Source organism: Globicephala melas, chromosome 19 (genome assembly GCF_963455315.2).
Source record: "Globicephala melas chromosome 19, mGloMel1.2, whole genome shotgun sequence".
Classification (NCBI taxonomy): domain Eukaryota; kingdom Metazoa; phylum Chordata; class Mammalia; order Artiodactyla; family Delphinidae; genus Globicephala; species Globicephala melas.
In genome coordinates this window covers 12,905,568-12,927,189 of record NC_083332.1, presented here as the reverse complement: position 1 = coordinate 12,927,189, position 21,622 = coordinate 12,905,568, and the positions used below count along the sequence as shown (strand labels likewise).

The following is a 21,622-nucleotide window of genomic DNA, read 5'->3' as shown; positions in this document are numbered from 1 at the left end:
GTGTCCCAGACGTTTAGGAATCGCAGAACTGTAGCCTCTGGCTTTCCGGGCTCCTAGACCTTCGGAATTCCAGAATCTTGGCCTGTCGGAATTCGAGAAGTTCGGGATTGCGAGATCTCGACATTTCTGAGCCTTGGAAACTCGTGGTCTCGCGCCCCAGGCGGGGTGGGGGTCGCGGCCGCGCCGGGACGGGGCGGGGCCCCCGGGAGAGCAGCGTCCTCGGACCATACAAGGCAAGAGGCGGCGAGAACCACACTGGGGCGGAGGAGCCCAGCGCCAGGAAGCCGCCTCGCGTCAGTGCCTGCGCCCCGCCCCCTTCCGTCGCGGCCTCCTACCCCTCTTCCCCCCGCCCCTCACTTCCCTCTCCTCTCCCTACCTCACCCCTTCTCCTCCCTCTCAGTTCCTCCTGCCCAGCCCCTCCTGCGCCGACCTTCCCCTCCCCTTCTTCCCCCACCCTCCCCAGCTCTTCCCCTCCCCCACCACTCCTCTCCCCTTCCCCTTTTTAATATCCTTACCTTCCAGCCGCCCATTCCCCGTCCTCTATCCCCTCCTCTCTTTCCTTCCAATTCCCCTCCTCCTCCCCCTTCTGGCCTCCTTTCCTTCTCTCTCCACCCATTCCTTCCCTGCCCACACTCTTCATCCCCTCTGTTCCACCTCCCTCCTCACCCCATTTCTCTTCACCCCATTCCCTCCATCGAGTGTTCTCCTCTTCCCCTCCCCTCCTCATGCCTCCTTGACCTCTCAGCCCTCCTTGGCCCTCTCCCCTAGCCCACTGGCAGGCCCTGACCTTTGATCTCCTCTTCCACGAAGCACCCACGCTCCCGCGCCCCGTTTTGGGAAAGGGCTCAGGTCCCCATACTTGGAGAGGAGGTTTGGGAAAGAGAGAGAGAGAGAAACCCAGAAACCCAAAGACGTTGGAGAGGAAGAGCAAGCCACGCAGACATTCACAGGCACTGAAAGAACAAGAAGTAACACATCTCTGGTCCTTCCCTTTGCGAAAAACAGATTCTCTGCCCCTTGAAAACAAACGAACTAACAAATCCTCACTTGCAAAAGTGGCACCTAACACCAGCTACCAGTGCCAAACACCTGAGAGTCATTCCTTTTGACTCTTTCCTCAACCCCCACACCCCAATTCAACGTCAGTCCCGTCTGATTCACCTTCTAAAGAGATATTACAATCCACCCTCCTGCCTCCTCCTCTGGCCCCCACCCTGGTTCTATCGGGCATCATCTCCCACCTGAACCATCATAGCAGCCCCTTCCTGGTCTCCTGGCCCAGGCCCCTACCCTCAGTCTCTTCCCCACTCCCCCACTAGGCAACCAGAGGGAAGCTGTCATGACACCTGAGTCAGATCACATAAAAGTCAAAGTCTTAAGTCCTCACCAGCCTACACAGCCTGGCTCTCATCTTTGATTACTCTTGCTCTAGTCACTCTGGCTTCCAAACAGTGCATTTGCCATACTTCAGCCACAGGGACTTTGCACTTCCTGTTCCCTCTGCCTGGAATACTCCCCCAGGTATCCCAACAGCTTACTCCCCTTCTTCAGGTCTCTGCTCAAATGTTTCTTCAGTGAGATGGTCCCTGACTACTATTATTGCAACCCCCATCCTCCCTACCTTTCTGTATTTTTTCCAAGATGTTTATCACCACCTAACACATCAAATGTACTTAGATCTTATGTTTATAGCAATCTTCCTCCCCCACTAGAATGTCAGATCCTCAGGGGCAGGGACTCTGACTTTGTCTTGTTCACTGCTGTATCACTCACACCTAAACCCTAAACCCAGGAACCAGTCACATAGTGGTCACAAGCTTCAGAATTTGTTGAAAAAAAAAAAAAAATCGATTCAGAAATGGGGAGAGAAAGAGAGAAAACTCCAAGACACACACACACACAAAATAGTGACTGTGTGAAGTAATGATGTTAATTAAACATTGTGGTAATTATTTTACAATTTATACGTATCTAAAATTATTATTTTGTACACCTTGGACTAACACAATGTTATACGGCGATTACATTTCAATAAAACTGGGGGACTGTGGGGGGGCGGGAATCCAAGACAAAAAGATGGAGAAGGAGACAGTATCACATAGGCAGTTTGCTGAGGACCCACAGCCTGACACATCTCCTACTGATTTGCAGACTCAAATTACCAGGCATCTAAGAGGCAATACCACCCCCTGGTGACCAAGAGGAAAACGGCATCTCCCCACAACAGAAAACACTCCCTAACAGATCGTCACCAGAGTCCCAGGATTCCTCCCAGCTTAAAAATTCAGGAGACCGAAACGTTTATTCTTTTAAGTGATATAGATGTTCGGGTTGATTAATAAGATGCATAAATTGACAAAAACCGGTAAGAGAAAACTAAAAGTGCTCCAGGTGAGGATCGAACTCACAACCTCGGCATCGCTCCGCTCGCACTGTTATATAAGTACCGCGCGCTAACCGATTGCGCCACTGGAGCTCCGGCCGCACCCTTGCGCCGCGGATTCTTTCAGTCATTCCTGGCCACGTGACCTTGATGGATTGCTCCGCCTCGTCTTTGCATATACAAATAGGAATCTTTGGATTGGCCAATAGGAGAAAGTGCGTTACCAGTTCCGGATTCTCACGCCTGGAAGGCTCTTGCTGTAAAAGGGAAAAGTCCGCGAGGCTTTTGGAATGTGGGGGTGTAGCCTGCCTGGGACTCGCCTTCTCATGAATATTCAGAAACCAGAGAGGAGGGGTCTTAACCCTTCGTTGGCTGGCCGGCCGGAAGGCGGCCCCTCCCCCCTGCGGGCGGGAACAGGATATGAGCCCGGGCGGCTGGGGGGAGGGGAAGCCCCAGGCGACCGCCCCCCGCCCCACTGCTGGGACCGGGCTCTCCAGCCACAGATGTATGTGGCGCCGCCAGAGCCGGCGCCACCCATCCCGGAGCCTGAGGGGTCCACAGTCGCAGACTCCAGCCTCCCGAAACTGCACCGCGTCCTGAGGAACCCCGAAGCCCAGGCCCCAGCGTCCAGGCTAGAGGACCCCAGATATCCAGGTGCCCAGCGCCCCCTCCTGGAGGAGCTAGGAGTCCGGGACATCAGCGCCGCGCGACCCTGGAGGCCGAGCTTCCTGCGCCCGGTTTCCAAGAATTTAGGATCCCAGACCGGAGATTCCCTCCAGAGTTTCCCAGAAAGCTGAGCCCAGGACTCCCCGGGTTTGAGGAACTTGGGATACGGACTCCTAGCGCCCCATCCAGCCCGTTTGGGGTTGAAGCGCCAACTACTTCAAGAGGACCCTGGAATTTGGGGCTCCCTGCGCTCCCTCCTGGAGTTGGTTTAATCCCTGCTCTTAGAGTTAGGGGAACTCAGGAATCCGGCCCCCCCACCCCACGGCCCCATCTAGAAGACTCAGGAATTTGGGTTCCCAGCACCCCCATCTGAGACTCAAGAGTCGACGCCCCCAGCATCTTCCATTTAGAGGACCAAAGAAATTTGGACCACTGCACCCCATCCTCCGAGAGACCCCGGATTCTGGTTCACGGATCCTGAGAGCCCGAAGTTCAAACCCCTGACTTGCAGAGAGACCCAGGAGTCCCGGCTCTGCGCCTCCCCGGGGACCGTGCTAGGGTCGAATAGGAACTGGGCTGCCTCGGTTCGGGGCTGGAGACTCCCCGGGAGGTGAGGGGGGAGGCGAGGGGCCCCGACGGGTTGGGGGAGGGGGCGGCGCCGCTGCCGCTGAACAATGAGGGGGCGTGCCGGCGGGGGGCGAGCGGAGGAGCTGGCGGGAGTTGGGGGCTAGAGGGGTGTGGGGAGGCGCTGCAGGGGAGCTGCGGCGGTGGGAACAGTGAGTGGATCACGGAGGGACTGGCTGGAGGGGGTCGAGAACTCAGGGCCAGCGCCCCAACTCGCAGCTCTCCGCGGGGGAGGGAGCCGTCTGCAGGACCCTGGCATCCGGTCCCCCAGCCTCCTCCGCCCTCCCCTGGGACCCCGCGGCCTCCCGCCCACGGCTTTTTCCCAGCCCTGCCCCTCGCCCTCGGCTCCAGCCGGAGCCCAAACGTTCCCAGGATCCCTGAGCGTCCGGCCCCAGACACGGCAGACTCACAGCTTGGACGACTCTTTCGCTCGCTTTAGTCTTTTGTCTCACCCTTTCCATCTTTTTCTCAGTGTTCTCTCTCCTTGCTCCCCTCTTTCTATCACTTTGCCTCTGTCTCCCCCAGTAGTTACTCCCAGGGCCCCCTCCCAGGATTTAGACCACACTATTCATTCTCAGCCCCCAGCCTCTGAGCGTGGGGGGCAGGGAGGCCTATGGGGTCCTGATATCCAGGAAGGGGGTCTTTCTGCAGAAGCCGCTGAGCCACTCAGCCATGCCCGAAGGAGCCCGTGGACTGGGCCTGTCCAAACCCAGCCCTAGCCTCGGCCGCAGAGGTGAAGTGTGTGACTGTGCGGCTGTGTGTGAGACTCGGACAGGTGAGCCTGTGAGGGAGGGGTGGAGCCTGCTGGGCATTCATTCTTTCATGAAAGACACTGCAACGCTCTGGGGCTGACCCAGTGCTGGCAACACAGGCTGACCAAGACAGCCCCAGCCCTGCATGCACAGAGCTTCAGGTCTGGTCCGGGAGATGGACCCATCCCCATACCATGATAGTCCAGAGGGGAAGCCCAGCATAGAGTGGTCAGGGCTGGGATGAGGAAAGCCCCGGGGACTGTGAGAACTTAATCTGGGAGGTCCAGGGAGGCTTCCTGGAGGAGGGGACATCTAAACTGAGAATTGAAAGATGAGGAGGAATGAGTTGAGCGAGGCAAGGAAGAGTGTTCTGCACAGAGGGAGCAGTATGTGCAGGGGCACAGAGGTGAGAAGAGGCTGCTTATTTGAGTAACTGAAAGAAGCTGAGTGTGACTGGAGTCCAGAGGGTAAGAAGTGGTGTGTCGGGACGAGAGCAGACTGGAAATGTCTCTAATGGCCACCTTGCACAGGCCCCTGTGGATCTGAGGAATCTGGACTTTACCCTGAGGGCAGGAATGGGGTTATACTCATGGGAGTGACAGAATCAGGCCAATTAATCAAGTTTCCCCAGGATGACACATGGAGGTGGATTTAAGGAATGGAGACAAGCAGTCCAGAGAGGACCCTGAAGGGAGAGGACAGGGCACAGTGAGGGGAGCAGGGAGCCCATGGGAGAGCTGTTGAGCAGGGGTGGGTGAGCGTGGGGGCTAAGCGCACTTACTCAGTTGGGGAGACCCCCTGATCGCCTCTTCCACACCCCCAGCAGCCCCTGCAACCCCCGCCATGGCCTCCCCCCGAGGTTCTGGGAGCTCCACATCCCTGAGCACAGTGGGCTCAGAGGGGGACCCGGCTCCGGGGCCCACCCCAGCCTGCTTGGCCTCCAGGCCAGAGCCCCTTCCGGGGCCCCCCATCCGCCTGCATCTGTCGCCCGTGGGGACCCCAGCTTCGGCGAAACCCTCGAGGCTGGAGCGTGTGGCCCGTGAGATCGTGGAGACGGAGCGGGCCTATGTCCGGGACCTCCGCAGCATCGTGGAGGTGAGGCGGGTAGGCACCCAAGTGCAGTGGGGACCCAGGCCAGCCCCTCCACCCCTGTAACCCCAGTCATTCCCACAGGACTACTTGGGCCCTCTGCTGGACGGCGGGGTTCTGGGGCTGAGCGCGGAGCAGGTGGGCACGCTGTTTGCCAACATTGAGGACATCTACGAGTTCAGCAGGTCAGGGACGGGTGGGATGGGCAGCAGCGCTGCCTCGGGGGGTCGGGGAGGCAGGCTGTGTTCTAACCCCAACCTTGGCACCCCACAGTGCCCTGTCCAGTCTGGAACACGGGGCATCATGACGTTGGGCAGGGGTCATGATGGGGAGTGAGGATCCAGAGAGGTGGAGGAGTGAGGTGGATGGGAGCCTGAGGGCCCAGCTGAGGTCCAAATATCGGGATGGGTCCAGGCAGCGAGATGGGGCTATCGCTATGTCAGGTCTGGGATCGTGATGAATCCAAGGCTTGTGTGGGGCCTGCGGATCATGACAGTGTGAGCATTTGTGTGACCGGCTCATCCTGGGAAACCCCTCAGTCCCAGACAAACCAGAATGGTTGGCCACTCAGTCCAAGGAGCATGACACCGAGTGTCTTGATGACACCTAATTACACTTATTATTATTATTTTTTGGCCGCACTGCTTGGCTTGTGGGATCTTAGTTCCCCAACCAGGGATTGAACCCAGACCCAGCAGCGAAAGCGCGGAGTCCTAACCACTGGACCACCAGGGAATTCCCTAATTACACTTAAAGTTACTGCAGGAGGTTCGTGAGTCACGACAGGGTCTCGGGGTCACAGTGGGATCTTAAGATATCACAGCTCTGAGCGTCCTGACACCCCTCTCCCTGGGTTGTGCCATGAGATGCCCCAGGCTCATGCCAGCTGTGACAAGACCTCGGGCCGAGGAATGTAATGGTAACCAAGGACAAAGTCTGAGCAGGTTGCAGTCCCCCATGTCGCGATCAAAGGACCCTTCGTATGGACATGACATCCCTTGAGAGATCCTGGCAGCCACCAGGGCCCCAGTCTCCTGGAGTCCTCCCATGGGGGGCAGGGCGCCCCCTCACCCTTCCTCTCCCCTCCATAGCGAGCTCCTGGAGGACCTGGAGGGCAGCAGCAGTGCCGGGGGCATCGCCGAGTGCTTCGTGCAGAGGGTGAGGCGAGGGCCTGGGCTGGGGCCTGGGTAAGGGGGGAGCAGGCCTCGGCTAGGCGTTGCGGGGGGGTCATGGGGAGTCGGGAACTGAGGTCTCCCTGACGCCCTTGCTGCCCACAGAGCGAGGATTTTGACATCTACACGTTGTACTGCATGAACTACCCGAGGTGAGGGCCAAGGAGCCCCTGCGGGGCCCCAGGCTGTGCCCACGAGCTGATGTGCCAGCCAAGCTCCCTCCACCCGGACCCATCCAGCTCCTGCCATACCGTGACAGCGTCCACCCTCTCCCTAACCCACCCCGACCCGGGTGGGCCCCCGAGAATTCCAAAACCCTGGCCACTCCCTGACCCCTCCCGGCCTTGCCCACTGTAGCTGCAAGTCTTCCTGACCTGTGCTGTGCCCCCAGCTCCCTGGCCCTGCTCCGGGAGCTGTCAGTGTCTCCGCCAGCAGCCCTGTGGCTGCAGGAGCGCCAGGCCCAGCTCCACCACTCACTGCCCCTGCAGAGCTTCCTGCTGAAGCCTGTTCAGCGCATCCTCAAGTACCATCTGCTGCTGCAGGTCAGCTGTGGCCCCTGGGGGACTGCTTGGGGAGGGGCAAGGTCCTGTCCATTGGCCACCTGGTGAACATCTGGAGATTGGACCCTGGACGAGTTGGGCAAGGCCTGGGGAGGCATCCGGTCCCTAGAAACTGGGCTGGTGCTTGGGGCAGGGTCTTGCTGGCAGTGGGGGCTGGCGCCAGCTGATTTCACTTCGTGTCTTTGCCTGTTTGTCTCTCTCCGCCTCTGCCCCTGCCTTTATTTGTCTCTCTCTCTTATCCTTGTCATTCTTTCTTCCTCTGTTCCTCTTCCACTCCCTGGGTGCCTGGTGGCTGCCCTCCAGGAGCTAGGCAAGCACTGGGTGGAGGGCCCAGACGCCGGGGGCCGCGAGTTGGTGGAGGAGGCTATCGTGTCCATGACAGCGGTCGCCTGGTACATCAATGACATGAAACGCAAGCAGGAGCACGCTGCGCGCCTCCAGGTGACCCCTGGGAGAGGGCTGGGACCGGCGGCATGGGGGGCAGCGGGCGTGATGGCCTTTGCGGGGTTCGGTCCGTGCGTTGGAGGGCGGGCTGGGACAGCGCAGTCTGGTTGCTAACCCCCCTGTGTTGGTATGCGTACACCGCCCACCGGTGTGTTCCTGTGCCCGCTGCACCCGGCGTGGTCCCGGCAGGAGGTGCAGCGGCGGCTGGGTGGCTGGACCGGTCCGGAGCTCAGTGCTTTTGGCGAGCTGGTGCTGGAGGGCGCATTCCGAGGTGGTGGAGGGGGCGGCCCCCGACTTCGAGGGGGTGAACGGCTGCTCTTTCTGTTCTCACGGATGCTGCTCGTGGCCAAGCGCCGGGGACCAGAATACACATACAAGGGCCACATCTTCGTGAGTTCAGGGATGGGGCAGGGCCAGAATGTTACCTGCCAGGTATGTTCTATACACGCATACCTGTAGACCTAAAGGCTGGGGGCAGGATCCGCAAGGAGGGACAACCCAGCTTAAAAGGGCCATGTTTTCTTGAGTCCGAGGTGGGGGGGCAGGGTTTAATAAGGAGGGGTGAGGCCAGTGGGATGCACGGGTGGTGCAGGCCTGGAGGGGGAGGACCTGGATTTGCCCACCAGACAAGCATCTTCATGGGCAGGCATGTCTTCTTGATCCAGATGAGGCGGGGAGGGCTGGTGAGGGAGAGCTGAGCCCAGCCTGGTGGGGAGGGTTGACAGGGGGAAAGGGGACATCTTTCTAGGGGGTAGGGACCCAGATACACATAAGGGGCACATGGATGAGTCTGAGGCCTCTGAACTTGCCTCCCCTCTCTGCCCCTCATCCAGTGTTGCAACCTGAGTGTGACTGAGAGCCCTCGAGACCCTCTAGGGTTCAAGGTGTCTGATCTGACCATTCCCAAGCACAGACACCTGCTCCAGGTGAGCAGAGGGTGGGGCTGGGCGGGCAGGGATCCCCCAGTCCCTAGACCTCACCCCTGGCTCCCCATTCCACCCCACCCTGCCCCCAGGCCAAGAACCAAGAAGAGAAGAGGCTGTGGATTCACTGTCTCCAGCGCCTCTTCTTTGAGAATCACCCCGCCTCCATCCCTGCCAAGGTACAGCTCCTGCCACCGCGGGGGGTCCTCAGGGTGCTGGAGACTCCCCTCCCCCAGTAACACCGAAAAACCCTGACTGCAGGGGGTGCCGTCTTAGAACATGGTAGTTAAATTGCAGCGTTACGTTGCCGGGGTTTCAATCCCAGCTCCATCACATCCCTGCTTTGTGACTTTAGGCAAGTAATTTAACCTCTCTGGCTTCAGTTTCCTCACCTGGAGGAATGATAGCATCAACCTCATAGGGTTGCGGTGAGGATTAGTCATTATCAGTCGTGTAAGGCACCTGACATGTAGTAGCACCCTTTTTTTTTTTTTTGCGGTACGCGGGCCTCTCACTGTCGTGGCCTCTCCCGTTGCGAAGCACAGGCTCCAGACGCGCAGGCTCAGCGGCCATGGCTCACGGGCCCAGCTGCTCCGCGGCATGTGGGATCTTCCCGGACCGGGGCATGAACCCGTGTTGCCTACATCGGCAGGCGGACTCTCAACCACTGCGCCACCAGGGAAGCCCAGCAGCTTCCCTGGACCGTGACTGGGGTGCTCAGGGACCAGCCCCCTCATCCCTCATCCTTGTCTCTTTCAGGCAAAACAAGTTCTCCTTGAAAACAGCCTGCACTGTGAGTTGGGGCCCTGTGTTGGGAGGATGTGGCAGTAGAGGAATCACTTCTAAGAAAAAGTAAAGTGTTAGCCCCAAATCTCTCCCTGCAGGTGCTCCTAAAAGTAAGTCTATCCCAGAGCCCCTGACACCTCCACTTGGGTCTCCCCGACCTCGAGATGCTAGAAGTTTCACCCCTGGACGAAGGAACACAGGTAAAAGGGATGGAACCCTGAGTTCCCTCTCCCTCCACTCCTCCCCCAGAAGCCTGGAGCTGGGCTCCTAACAAGGTTCTGATCCGCCTCTCCCATAGCTCCATCTCCAGGACCCGCCACTACCCGCCGTGGCCGCAGACAGTCTGGTGAGTACCCTTCACCTAAAAGTGAACTAGGCATCAGGTGGGACCTGGCCCCTGACATCACTGTGTCCTCCCTCCAGAGCCCCTGAAGGACCCTTACGTCATGTTTCCACAGAACGGTGAGGGACCACCCACCCCGGCCTGCTCCGTCCCTGTCTGTCTGTCTGTTCCCGGGGATGCCCAGAGTTCGTGAGGGAGGGGTGATAGGGGCAGCTCATCAATGACAAGGAATAACACTTGTTCTTACATCTCACTCTTTTCTCTTTCTCATGTCTTCATCCCCAGCTAAGCCTAGACTCAAGGTGAGAAACATCCTGGGACAGGGTTTGTTTTGGGTCCTGGACTCCTGGGTCTGAGGGAGGAGGGAGCTTGGGTTCCAAAGTGCTGGGTCTGAAGAAGAAGGGGGCTGGGGACTGGATTCCTCTGTCTCAGGGAGGAGGGGGATGGGGCCCTGGACTCCTGCCCTCCTTCCTTTCCTTCCTCACAGCACACTGGCAGTGAGGGGGAGCTCTACCCGCCCTTAGAGCCTCTGCCACCAGTTCCAGCTTCTGAACCCCCTGAGGACCTGGAGGACACTGGGCCCCCCACGCTGGACCCCTCTGGGACCTCAATCACTGAAGAAATCCTGGAGCTGCTAAACCAAAGAGGCCTCCGGGATCCAGGGGTGAGTCGGGCGTCCCCTCACGGTGTCCTTGGGGCTCTGGGCCTGGGCAGGCACAGCCTGGGGGTCAGGGGGGCCAACCCACCCTGATACCTTGGGCTTCTTCCTCAGTGCCCACTACAGCCACCCCCCCATGACATTCCCAAGTTCCCCGGAGATTCCCAGGTGCCAGGCGACAGTGACACCCTCGCATTCCAAGCCCCGCCCAGCCGGGACTCTTCAGAAGAGGAGGAGGAAGAAGAGCTGGATACGGATGAACGGGGCCCTTCCCCACTCCACGTCCTAGAGGGGCTTGAAAGTTCCATTGCGGCTGAAATTCCTGACATTCCCAGCCTTTCCAAAAGTCCTGATGTACCCAACCTCCCTGAAATTCCCAGCCTTTCTGAAATTCCCCAAATGCCCCGCCTTCCCAGTCTCTCTGACATTTCCAGTGTTTTTGAAATGCCCTGCCTTCCAGCCATACCCAGTGTCCCCGACATTCCTAGTCTCTCCAACGCTCCCACTCTCCCCTGTGACTCCTGGCTCCAGGGACCTCTGCAGGAGCCGGATGAGGCTCTAGCCACCAGGAGAGAGCTCTTCCCTGGAAGCAGTTCTGGAAAACTGGGAGAGCCCTCCTCAGAAAGCAGGGCAGGCCAAGAGGAGGGTGAAGGAGTATCATACCCAGCTTTCCAGCCCCGGGATGTCACCCAAGGTCAGGAATTCCCAGATGAGCTGGAGTTCCGCCCTTGCTCAGAAATCCGGAGTGCCTGGCGGGCACTGGAGCAGGGGCAGCCGGCCCGGCCAGGTTTCCCAGAGCCGCTGCTGATCCTGGAGGATTCAGATCTAAGTGGAGGCAGCGGAAGCGGGAAGGCAGGAGCCCCAACTTCGGAGAGGTCAGCGTCCCGAGTGCGAGAGTTGGCCCGGCTTTACAGCGAGCGGATCCAGCAGATGCAGCGGGCTGAGACCCGGGCATCAGCCAACGCCCCCCGCCGCCGGCCACGGGCTCTGGCCCAGCCGCAGCTGTTGCCCTGCCTGCCCCGTGAGCAGGCTGAGCCAGGTGAGGTCCAGGTATGTGGTTGGCAGACGCAGCCCATGTGGGGGCATCCATCCTAACTCTCTCCACCTTGCTTTGCATACAGGGCCCCTGCCTGCCTTTGGACATGTGCTCGTATGTGAGCTGGCCTTCTCGCTGACCTGCGCCCAGGAATCTGTCCCCCTAAGCCCTGCTGCCCAGGTTCAAGCTGCCACAGCTGTGACTGAGCAGCGAGGCTGCCTGGACGGCCAGCGTCTAAATGTTTCAAGTTTGCCTGAGCAACACCATCTGGGCATCCAGGTTCCAGCTGCTACCCCTCTGCCTGAGCAAGGAGGCCTCTGGAATATCCGGATTCCAGCCGCCACACCTTTGCCCAAGCAGGAAGACCCCCCCAACGGCCAGATGCCAGCTATTACAACTTTGCCGGATCAAGAAGGCCACCCGGAAATCCAAGTTCCAGCTGCCACTCCTTTGCCGGAGCATAGAGGCCACGTGGATATACCGGTTCCATCTACCACCTCTTTTCCTGAGCAAGGATGCCACGTGGACATCCAAGTTCCAATCACCCCAGCTTTGCCTAAGCGGGGAAGTTGCTCTGATGTCATGGCTTTAGCCGCCACTCCTACGCCCAAGCGAGAAGGCCACCTGGACAGCCAGAGCTCAACCAACACCCCGTTAACTAAGCAAGGAGATTCTAGGGCTGTTCAGTCCCCAGCCACTGCCTGTGGCCAAGCCGTCGATCGTTTGCTTATACACAGAAGCAGCCTAGACCCTCAGATCCCAGCTGACACCCCAGTGCCCTTGCAACACGACCTCCCTGACATTCAGGTTCCGGGTACCTCACCTTTGCCTGCACATGGAGGCCACCTAGACCATCAGACCCCAGCCAACACTCTGCCGTCCTTGCCCCGGGACCTCCCACACTTTCAGGTTCCAGCTGCCGTACCTTCCCCGCAGCCACAAGGCCTCACGGACACCCAGGTCCAAGCCCTCCCACCTTTGCCCCAGCAGGGAGGCCTCCCGGACATCCAGGGTCCAGCTGCTGCGCCTCTGCTTGAGGAGCAAAGCCTCACAGACCTCCAGGGTCAGAAACTGACACCTTTGTTGGAGCAGAAGAGCCTCACCAACGACCATGTTCCAGCTGCCCCACCTTTGCCTGAGCAAGGGGGCCCTCGGGACATTCAGGGCCTGTTACCCACCCGAGTCCAGACCACGGTGGTTTTGTCTAAACAAGGAGGCCACGCGGTCTCTCACGTTGCCAGGTCAGAGTCGTCAGACTTGAGCCCACCCCACAGTCCCCCACTCACAACCCGGCAGCTCCTGGGCTCCAACGCAGCTGCCCTGTCAAGATACCTGGCAGCCTCATACATCAGCCAGAGCCTGGCGCGGCGGCAAGGGCCTGGAGGAGAGGCTCCCCCAGCCTCCCGGGGCCCTTGGCCCTCCTCCGCCCCCACGTCACGGGCACCTTCACCGCCACCCCAGCCTCAACCCCCAGCGCCCCCAGCCAGGAGGCTCAGCTATGCCACCACGGTCAACATCCACGTCGGGGGTGGCGGGCGGCTACAGCCAGCCAAGGCCCAGGTCAGGTTGAACCACCCTGCTCTCTTGGCAACCCCCCAGGAATCAGTGGGCCTTCGCAGAGCTCAGGGGGCTCCCGACGCCCCTTTCCACATGTGAGCCAGGATGTCGCGCTTCTTGAAAAGCAGAGACTTCAGCCAGATGCCACAGACCCTCAGAATTCACCCGGAAGTCCAGACGCTGAACACAGGTCTAAAAATTGCCACAGCTTTCCAACACCTGGCGTCTTTGGCACATGGGCCTTATTACTTAACCTGGATTAACCCAACAGGGATGGGCAAGGGGATGTCATTAATATTTTGTTAATATTATGAAATTATGTATCTTTCCCATTCTGGGGGCCGTGGGGGATGACAGAAGACGACAATGAATGGGGAGGTCTGATACAGCACAAATCAGTCGTTCTGAAAATTTGGGGAATCTCAAACTCCTTTGAGAATTACTGAAGACTGGACCCATTACAGTTTGGTGTGTGATTCTAGAGGGTTTATGAACTGCTTGATGCCTATCTAGGAAGGCCAAGTTAAGAAGCTTTCTCCCAAGCAGATCCCTCAAAATTCATTCCCTTAGCAGTTTATCCAGTTGATGTGTCCCACCATCATCTATTCCTCTCATCTACTTAGCCAATTCTATCCACCCAGCTATCTCTCCGTCATCTCCCTCTGTCCATCCGTCTTCCAATCCATCATCCCACCCATATGTCTTGCTTTATTCAACTTTCTCTACCCTATTCATCCATCATCCTACCCCACCCCCCATCTAGCACCCGTTCCTCCGTCAATCCACTCATCTATTATCCCACCTGTCCGTCTTCTCCAACCAACTCTCTCCATTCATCCATTTGTCCCTATGTCCATTCATTCGTACATCTCATCACTCAACCATCTCCTAATCCATCGAGCCAACCGTCCATTTAACCATCTCTGCCACCATCCATCCAACCATTTTAATCTCTTTACATCCATCCCTCCGTAATTGGATTCTTCTGGGTCTTGGTACTACAAAATTTCGGAGACAAGTTCCCCGCTAATGCCAAAATGGATCAGGTTTGGGGTTCTGGCAGAAGGGTCCCACATCTGCCTTATTTCTCTTGGCAACCACTCTCCACCCTCCTAAGTATTCCAGTTCTCGTACCCACCCATCGAATTCTTCTATCAGATCTCTTTACTCCCTCTCTCTAGTTGGGGACCTCTACAGTGCCTCAATATGCCCCCACACCCCAAAGTAATTCAGGTCTTAGGGACAAAGGCTTTTATATTAAGATCGTTCTGTCCTCCTCCCAGCAGTGGTATGCCCAGTGAGAAGCACAATTTAAGCAGTTTCTTTGGTCATATTAGCTGCTTTTATTGAACACTTAACCTCTTGTGCTTTAGTGCATCATCTGTTTAGTCTTCCCTGGAATTCTCTGAGACACCGCAGCATCATGGCTGAGTTGAAGTCCCAGCTTTTCTAGTACTTGGTGTGTTAACTTCCCTCCGAGCCTCGGTTTCCTCATCTGCACGATGAGGACAGCAATACCTGCCTCGCAGGATCATCGGAAAGTTTCAGTGAGCGTATCCTTACTTCCCAAATGTATTTAAGCCTGACTCACCGAGGCAGTGTTCAAATCAGATGCCCCAGGATCTAGTCCCAACCCATGGAATGAGAACCTCCAAGGCAGGAGCCTAAGAGTCTGGTTTTAACAATCAATTAACGGCAACAACAAAAAATGTTGTTATTGAGTACTAACTGCATACCACAGGCATTAGTCACTTTATTTGAACTCGTTCACTCTGAGTCCTCACAACATCCCTAAAAGGCAAGTGAGGATGATTCTTACCCCCCACTTTAGAGATGAGGAAACTGAGGCACAGAGAGGATAAGGGACTTGCCCAAACAAGTGGGAAGGAGCAGAGCTGGGACTCATCCACACTGCCAAGCCCATCGGCACTTTTACTTGAGGGCGTCAGGTGCTGTTCTTGTCACTGGGGGCACAACAGGGAATAATTCCTTGCCCACAAGGGGCTTGCAGCCTGGTGCTCCAAAGGCCCTAGGTAATTGGTCATTAGCTGGGTAAACTGAGTAAGTCCTGGCTCAGTAAGCGTCAGCTGCTGGCTTCTGTTCAGTTATTGAGTGGTTACCATGCCATACACCAGGGCCTAGACTGAGTCGGCTTCTTGGCCTGGACCTGCTCCGCTGCAGCCTCCCGACAAAGGTCAGGGCTGAGGCTGGCCCTCCCCTCTTCCGCCCCCGGCTGCACATTCCCAGCTGAAAGAAAGTTCCCAGCCTGGCCTGGGCTCCCAGCGGTGCCGGAATTCCTGGTATTTGAGGAGGCAGCAGGGAGGAAGGAGGCCGTCTACTCCAAGGCTTGGAGTGGGGAAGGAGAGGCAAGCCCCCTCAGCCACTCCAGATGCGTCCCAGCTGTGCCTCTGGGAGGGGGCTAAGAGTCTCAGTAAGGGGGTCTCCGGACCCCGTGCGAAAACCCTGGGCACTAGGCCTGCCTCGGGCCCTCCTACTCCCTGCCCCTGAATTCCATTCCTCCTGCCTGCCCAACTCCTACCTCTGCTTCATAACCCCAGCTCCAACGCCTCCTCAGGAATACCTTTCTTGCTGGTCTACTACAGCCTGCCTTTTGTAAACTGTCTTTAGAGCTGCAATTAAGACAGGCTTGAAAAGGAAAAGGGCAGCTGTCCACTGCCTTCTTTGGGACACTGCTGCCCTCCTTGGGATGTTTAGGTTAATGCCAGCCAAACCCAGTTAACCCGAGTTAACTCCAGCTCCAGTGCAAAACTTGGTGAGGTAGTTATTTAGCCACTAGGCTAACTTTCTCACCAGCTAACACGAAGACACCTGCCTGTCACCAACGTCACAGGGATGTTGTAAACACTTAGCCTGGCAACCAGATGGAGCTCAATCAACCCCGCTCTCCATCTGTAAGAAGCACTTTGTATGTTTTCTCTGTACACCAGTGCTGTCCCACAGAATTTTCCTGTGACAATGTTCTCATCAGTGCAGCCCAGCTTGGCGGCCACATGTGGCTACGGTTTTGGTAGGGCAGACATACAAAAAGGGCAACTAGTCAGTAAATCCCAAAGTCCTTCTTTTATAAAGAAAATTTGTGAAACTCTCCTTGATTAAGTGTGTAATGATGTTCTTGCCAGTACTCAGCAGGGGGAGTAGTGAGGAAGCCCACTTGGGGGCAGATCGCTTAAGTATCCAGGTTGGCTGCAAAGGCTGGTATGGAAGCACAGATGCCCTTCCCACCCCAATGATGTTCACTAGCTTCCTTTAAAAATGGGGAAAGAAACTGAAGGTAACTTAATTCACAAACAGTACTTCCCAATACGTATACCAGGGCCATCCCACAGAACTTTCTTCCATGATGGAAATGCTCTATCATCTCTGCAGCCCAGTGGTAGCAACTGAGAGCCCACCTAAGTCAGCTATTATCATCCCATGGCAGACACAATAGATGAACAAGTCCTCAGACCTATATGTTCCCAGGCCCATAAGGACAGTCACCACACTGAGCATAACTGGGACCTGCTTTAAGGAGGCCATGGGGGTGTGGCAGACTTTCTCAGGAGTTATTGTTGACATCCTGAAGGATGTGGCCAATCAGGGGGAAATCATGCACCCATCCACAATGGGGTGGTTACAGCCCCCTGCCCCAATCTCAATCCTATCTACACTACAGGTTGGCATTAAGGAAAATTCCTTTCCCAACACAGGCATGGATGGCTCTTAGTTGCTGACTTAAAGACTCCATCCAGGCAGTTTCTCCTCACTTTGTAGTAAAGATTATTGATCTTACACATTTCCCCTGCTCTTCTCTGACATGTCATTAAAACAACAGCAAAGAGACTTCCCTTGTGGCGCAGTGGCTAACACTGCACATTCCCAATGCAAGGGGCCTGGGTTTGACCCCTGGTCAGGGACTAGATCCCACATGCCACAACTAAGACCCGGCACAGCCACATAAATAAATAAATATTTAAAAATAAATTAAAAAATAAAACAACAGCAAAAAGATTGGGGGAAAAAAAAAACTCACAAGGATACCCCACACAACCAATGACCTAGAACCACGCCCACCTCAGCTGTGCCAACACACTGGACTCTACTGGAGGTGCACAGAAACTGAGACCAGGGCTGCTCCCACCAGCCTCTCCAACCCAACCCATCTCCTACCACGAGTGGTAGCCTCTAGAAAGGCTTCTGGGGCATCTCCTGTATTCCTTTTAGACAAAGACCACCTCAGAAGACCACAGCATAGTCCTTGAAACCTTAAATCCCGTAACATTTTTATTATAAAGGTGAACCCTGATCTTTACGACAGGCTTAACGGTAGGATTTCTGGTAGCGAGCACGGGCACCAGGACCTCCAAACTTTTTGGATTCGCAGCGACGGGGATCAGCTACCAGCAGGGTCCGGTCATACTGGATGAGGATGTCTTTGATCTCCTTCTTGGAAGCCTCATCCACGTCTGGGGATTAAAGTAGGGGTAAAGATTTAGATACGCCAGGAAGCGTCCTCCTGCTCTTTGTGACTAAATGCAAGAGTGCCAGAGCTAGACCTTGACCTGCCCCCCCCCACCTGATGGGAAGGACCCACCCTCACTCACATTTCTGGTAATAGGCCACCAAGGCTTTGGAGATGGACTGGCGGATTGCTGTGAGAAAGAAACACACACACAAAAAAGGTACATCAACTTTAGGAACCCCCAAGGGTAGGACCCACCTTCCACCCATGTGCCCAGTTCCGGGGACTCACCATAAATCTGAGCTACATGACCGCCACCCTTCACTCGGACACGGATGTCAACACCAGCGAATCGCTCCTTGCCCAGAAGCAGAACAGGTTCCAGTAGCTAGAGCAACAGGAAGCATGACAGGATTTTAGATCACAACCTGGGCAGCCAAGCCACCTCACCGAACATTCCTCCACAACTCTCTCCAAGTAGCTTCGGCCACCACTGGCCTCGAAGTATTAGTGGAAGAGGGTTGGGCTGTTACTCAAGGCACTCTGCACAGCCAGCAGAGCAGGGGCGTTTCCAAGACAGAAGAGATCGCTGAAGGCAACCTGAAACTTGAGGTGGGCTCCCTCCTGTGTTTCCCTCTGGACATCAGATTACCTATCTTTAAGACTGATTCTTAGAATGCTGGCACTTTAGCCCAACACTAAGGAACACCTCTGCAGCCACCAAGGCTGCCCCAAACAGTGAAAAGCCACTCCTGAGCTACGTCACGTGCTTTCCCCACCTGAGCTCTGTGCCCTCCCTTTGAGTCTCACAGATTTCCAGAAAAATTACAACTATGCTATAACCCTATTTTGTTTTACCTACTTCAGGCCTCAGCTCACAAGTCTCCCCCAACCCTGCTCTGAAGCTTCCACCCAGGTTTGAGCCAGAAACCTTCTCTGGGCTCCTGTACGCCAGCTTTGACTACTTTGGAGCAGTGTCTGGTACTGGGGTCCAATGTGTCTCCCCCACTGGATTGGGAGCTCTGTGGCGGCAGGCCCTGAAGCCATCAGGGTCACTGATTTGTCTCCAGCTCTCAACACAGGCTGCACACACAAAGCCTTCGAGTAAACTAACAGTAAGAATAAGCCACAATACTCAATTATCTGCTATACAAAGGAATCTCAGACACCACCTTATTAAGTTTTAACTAACCCTGCAACGGAGATGTTATTCTTCACCTTTAAAAGCAATAGACTTAACAAATGCATTCTCACACACACCAACAACCTCACAAGGAAAATCCAATTTACCCTCACAACAGCCCTCCAAGGTAGGAATTATTCCTATTTTACAGAAAAGGTAAGTTACTGCCTCAAATCACTCAGCTAGAAACGGCAGAAATCAAACTCGGATCTCTTTCCATTCTGAGCCAAAGAAACTGAGACCTTCCAATAAAACTTTATTCAGGGAAAAAAAAAAAAAGAAACTGAGGCTCAGACAGAGAGAGGAGGAACTCCTTTCACAGCCAAGCAGAACAAACTCAAATTCTTATAATGCTTAGTAAGTATGTACAATATTCAAACCCTACTTTATTCACAATGTTTCGAAGAACAAAACATTGATTCCTGTTGTCGGAGAGTGTATACGACCCTAAAAGTCAAAACATTAAGAAATAAACAATCTTATATCCCTATTAACTTATTGCAAGAAATCAGACCACATAAACTTGCGTAATCCCCATGCCATCCGGTCCCCAAAACTGAGTGAGCTTCCAAATAACCCAGTTAAGCACCTGCTTAATCTTCAACATCCACGTTTTCACTCTCAATTCAAGCTTTTGTAACATCGCCTGAACCCCCAACACCCGACTCCATTCATCGACAAATACCCCATTTTTCTGTTCCCTACTCAGCTTCTAAACGTCCCATTATTGACACCAGACCCTTCAGCTTCTAAGATCGACGAACTCCAGGAACCCACTTACTCCAACATCTCCATCTCCAGAACCCTCCAGTCAACCCAAACAACCATCCTTAATTCCGGTACCTTGTACTGCAGCGTGCGAGGTTCGATCATCTCCAGGGGACGCCCGTTTACCTTGATAAGGCCGTTACCTCGTTTGCAGTGCGCCACGGCCGTGGCCGTCTTCTGCGGAAAGCGAAGGGAAAACAACGGAGCCACGTGAGCTCCGAGCCCCGGCTCCCAAGTCGACCCCAGAACCCTGCCCACAAGCCTCTCCCCGACCCAGGCCTCCTCTCGCCCCTACCATCGGGAGCCCGGCTTACCTTGCGTCCGAAGACCTGCACGGACTGCAGAGGGCCCTTAGCCGGCATGGCTGCGAGCGTTCACAGGAGCTCTTCACCGTGCGGCGCCGCAACCGGAAAAGGAAAATGCGGGCCCAACCTGGCTGCTTTTCACGGTCTGCGCAGGCGCGTTGTGCTCACCTTCGCGACAAGAGGGAGCTTTACGGCTAGTGGGCGGGGCTTTGGATTGGCGGCGGGAAGGTGGGTCCAGAGAGCGGAGGGGGCGGGCCCCGGGAGCGGAAGGGGCGGGGCTTGAAGGGTGTCGGGGGGCTGACAGAGAAGGGTGCGGACAAGACGAAATTCACATCCTTGGTCTTCCTTGATCACCGCCAGTTCTCATTTGCATTTAGGCTCTTTAATAACCTCCCTCCGCTCCCATACGCAACCGATTATCGCCCTTTTCGAAGGAGGTTTGTGTTACTGCTTCATCATCGGCAATCTTCTTCCCCTCTAGAGTTCCCTTCTGAGAAACCTGGCAGGATTCAGACTCCCCCTACGTCCTAGAACCCACTTCCTTAGAGAGTCCCCCCAGAATCCTTTTCCTCTTAGAGGCCCCTACCCCAGAGTCCGGCTTTCACCAGAACTTCCTTTCTTTTAGAGTCTCCTCCTGCCAGAATTTTTCTCTAAGAGGTCTTCTCCCAAAACCCCCTCCTCAGAATCCTCACACTAGACTCTTTCTTTCCCTGAATCTCCCTCCACTCAGGGCCCTTTCCCCCCGCCATAATTCTCCCCAGAATCTTTCTCTCCTCAGACCCATGAGCCCTAGAATCCCCCTTCTTCAGAAGCTCCTCCCCCAATCCGCTTTTCCCGCAACTGTCCCCCTAGAACCCGTTTTCACAAAATCATCACTTTCAGAGCCCCCTCCCTCAAAATCTACCTTTCCCAAGAATTTGTTTTCCTTCAGAGCCTCCTCTCCCCAGCAATTGTCTCCCCTGAAATTTGCCTCCCCACTAGAATCCCCCACTCCTTGGAGACGCTCCAAAATTCTACTCTTCAGAGTCTCTATCTGAGAACCCTCTTTCTCCGGACCCCCCCAAATCACCCTCCTCTCTAGGCTCCTCCCACACAGAATTCTCTATCCCAGGAGTCCCCAACCCTCAGGATCTAACGCCAGGTGATCTGAGGTAGAGCTGATGTAATAATAATAGAAATAAAGTGCACAATAAATGTAATGCACTTGAATCATCCCGAAACCATCCTCACCCCCACCCCCGGTCCTTGGAAAAATTGTCTTCCACGAAAACGGTCCCTGGTGCCAAAAAGGTTGGGGACCACTGCTCTATCCCCAGTCCCCCCAGCCCATCTGAGGAACCTCAGGATTGGGTAGCTCCCTGGCCCCCCACCACTCAGGATGCTCCCTTCCTAGCCCAGAGCTCCCTCTCAGGGCTGCAGGGAGCCCACCGTTGCCTCAGTTTCTCTGGCAGCACTGGGTCTGGAGTCCAAAGTGCAAAAGGGTGTGGTGGCTCACCTGTTCCTGGAGGGTCCAAGACAGGGTGGAGATTGGTGGGCAGGTCAGGGGCCGGAGGGAGGATCCTGCAGCTCAGAATCCAGCTCCTAAAGGGTGAGAGAGGGAGAGGAGCCAGGCCCCGGGGAGAGAGGAAGGGAAGACCCAGTGGCTGACTTGGAGGGACCCACGGACAGATACACAGCACAAGAGAGAGACAGGCACACATGGAGGAGAAGGCAAAGACGGGACCAACAGAGGAGAGGAAAAGAAGAGAGACACCAGGTCAGTCAAAGATAGAGCCAGGAGACACAAGTGACAGAGATCCAGAGGCAGAGAGGCCAACCCTCAGAGAAAGAAGACGGGCAGGTACAGGCAGGCACGAAGATTCCAAGACACTTTCAACAGAAATAGAAGTAGAAAGCAGAGCAGAGACTCCC

At 55.8% G+C, this 21,622-nt stretch overlaps 2 protein-coding genes and 1 non-coding gene across 5 annotated transcripts; 1 reads left to right on the top strand and 2 right to left on the bottom strand.

Moving 5' to 3' along the window:
• Window positions 1-2,383: 2,383 nt before the first annotated feature.
• Window positions 2,384-2,476, bottom strand: TRNAI-UAU (transfer RNA isoleucine (anticodon UAU)). Its single transcript is given in 2 exon segments — window positions 2,384-2,419; window positions 2,439-2,476. It is a non-coding gene; the product is annotated as a tRNA-Ile (tRNA).
• A 168-nt stretch (window positions 2,477-2,644) lies between these two features.
• PLEKHG2 (pleckstrin homology and RhoGEF domain containing G2) lies at window positions 2,645-16,222 on the top strand. 2 transcript variants are annotated; one of them, XM_030874274.2, is made up of 19 exons: window positions 2,645-3,659; window positions 4,325-4,448; window positions 5,249-5,520; window positions 5,599-5,699; window positions 6,606-6,672; window positions 6,792-6,838; window positions 7,078-7,228; window positions 7,550-7,687; window positions 7,880-8,080; window positions 8,524-8,616; window positions 8,706-8,792; window positions 9,373-9,406; window positions 9,498-9,599; window positions 9,698-9,745; window positions 9,823-9,861; window positions 10,028-10,044; window positions 10,230-10,406; window positions 10,515-11,439; window positions 11,522-16,222. In XM_030874274.2, the coding sequence occupies exons 2-19, from the start codon at window positions 4,346-4,348 to the stop codon at window positions 13,090-13,092; spliced, it is 4,173 nt and encodes a 1,390-aa protein (XP_030730134.1). In that variant the 5' UTR covers window positions 2,645-3,659; window positions 4,325-4,345; the 3' UTR covers window positions 13,093-16,222. The 2 variants fall into 2 exon arrangements, with proteins under 2 accessions (XP_030730134.1, XP_030730138.1); XM_030874278.2 differs by lacking the exon at window positions 2,645-3,659 and having other exon boundaries at window positions 3,810-4,448; window positions 5,252-5,520.
• A 1,025-nt stretch (window positions 16,223-17,247) lies between these two features.
• RPS16 (ribosomal protein S16) lies at window positions 17,248-19,874 on the bottom strand. 2 transcript variants are annotated; one of them, XM_030874273.3, is made up of 5 exons: window positions 19,721-19,874; window positions 19,482-19,583; window positions 17,747-17,843; window positions 17,598-17,645; window positions 17,248-17,459 (listed from the first exon to the last, which is right to left on the bottom strand). In XM_030874273.3, exons 1-5 carry the CDS (start codon window positions 19,766-19,768, stop codon window positions 17,314-17,316), a joined length of 441 nt encoding a protein of 146 aa, XP_030730133.1. In that variant the 5' UTR covers window positions 19,769-19,874; the 3' UTR covers window positions 17,248-17,313. The 2 variants fall into 2 exon arrangements, with proteins under 2 accessions (XP_030730133.1, XP_030730132.2); XM_030874272.3 differs by having other exon boundaries at window positions 17,598-17,843.
• Window positions 19,875-21,622: the final 1,748 nt, after the last annotated feature.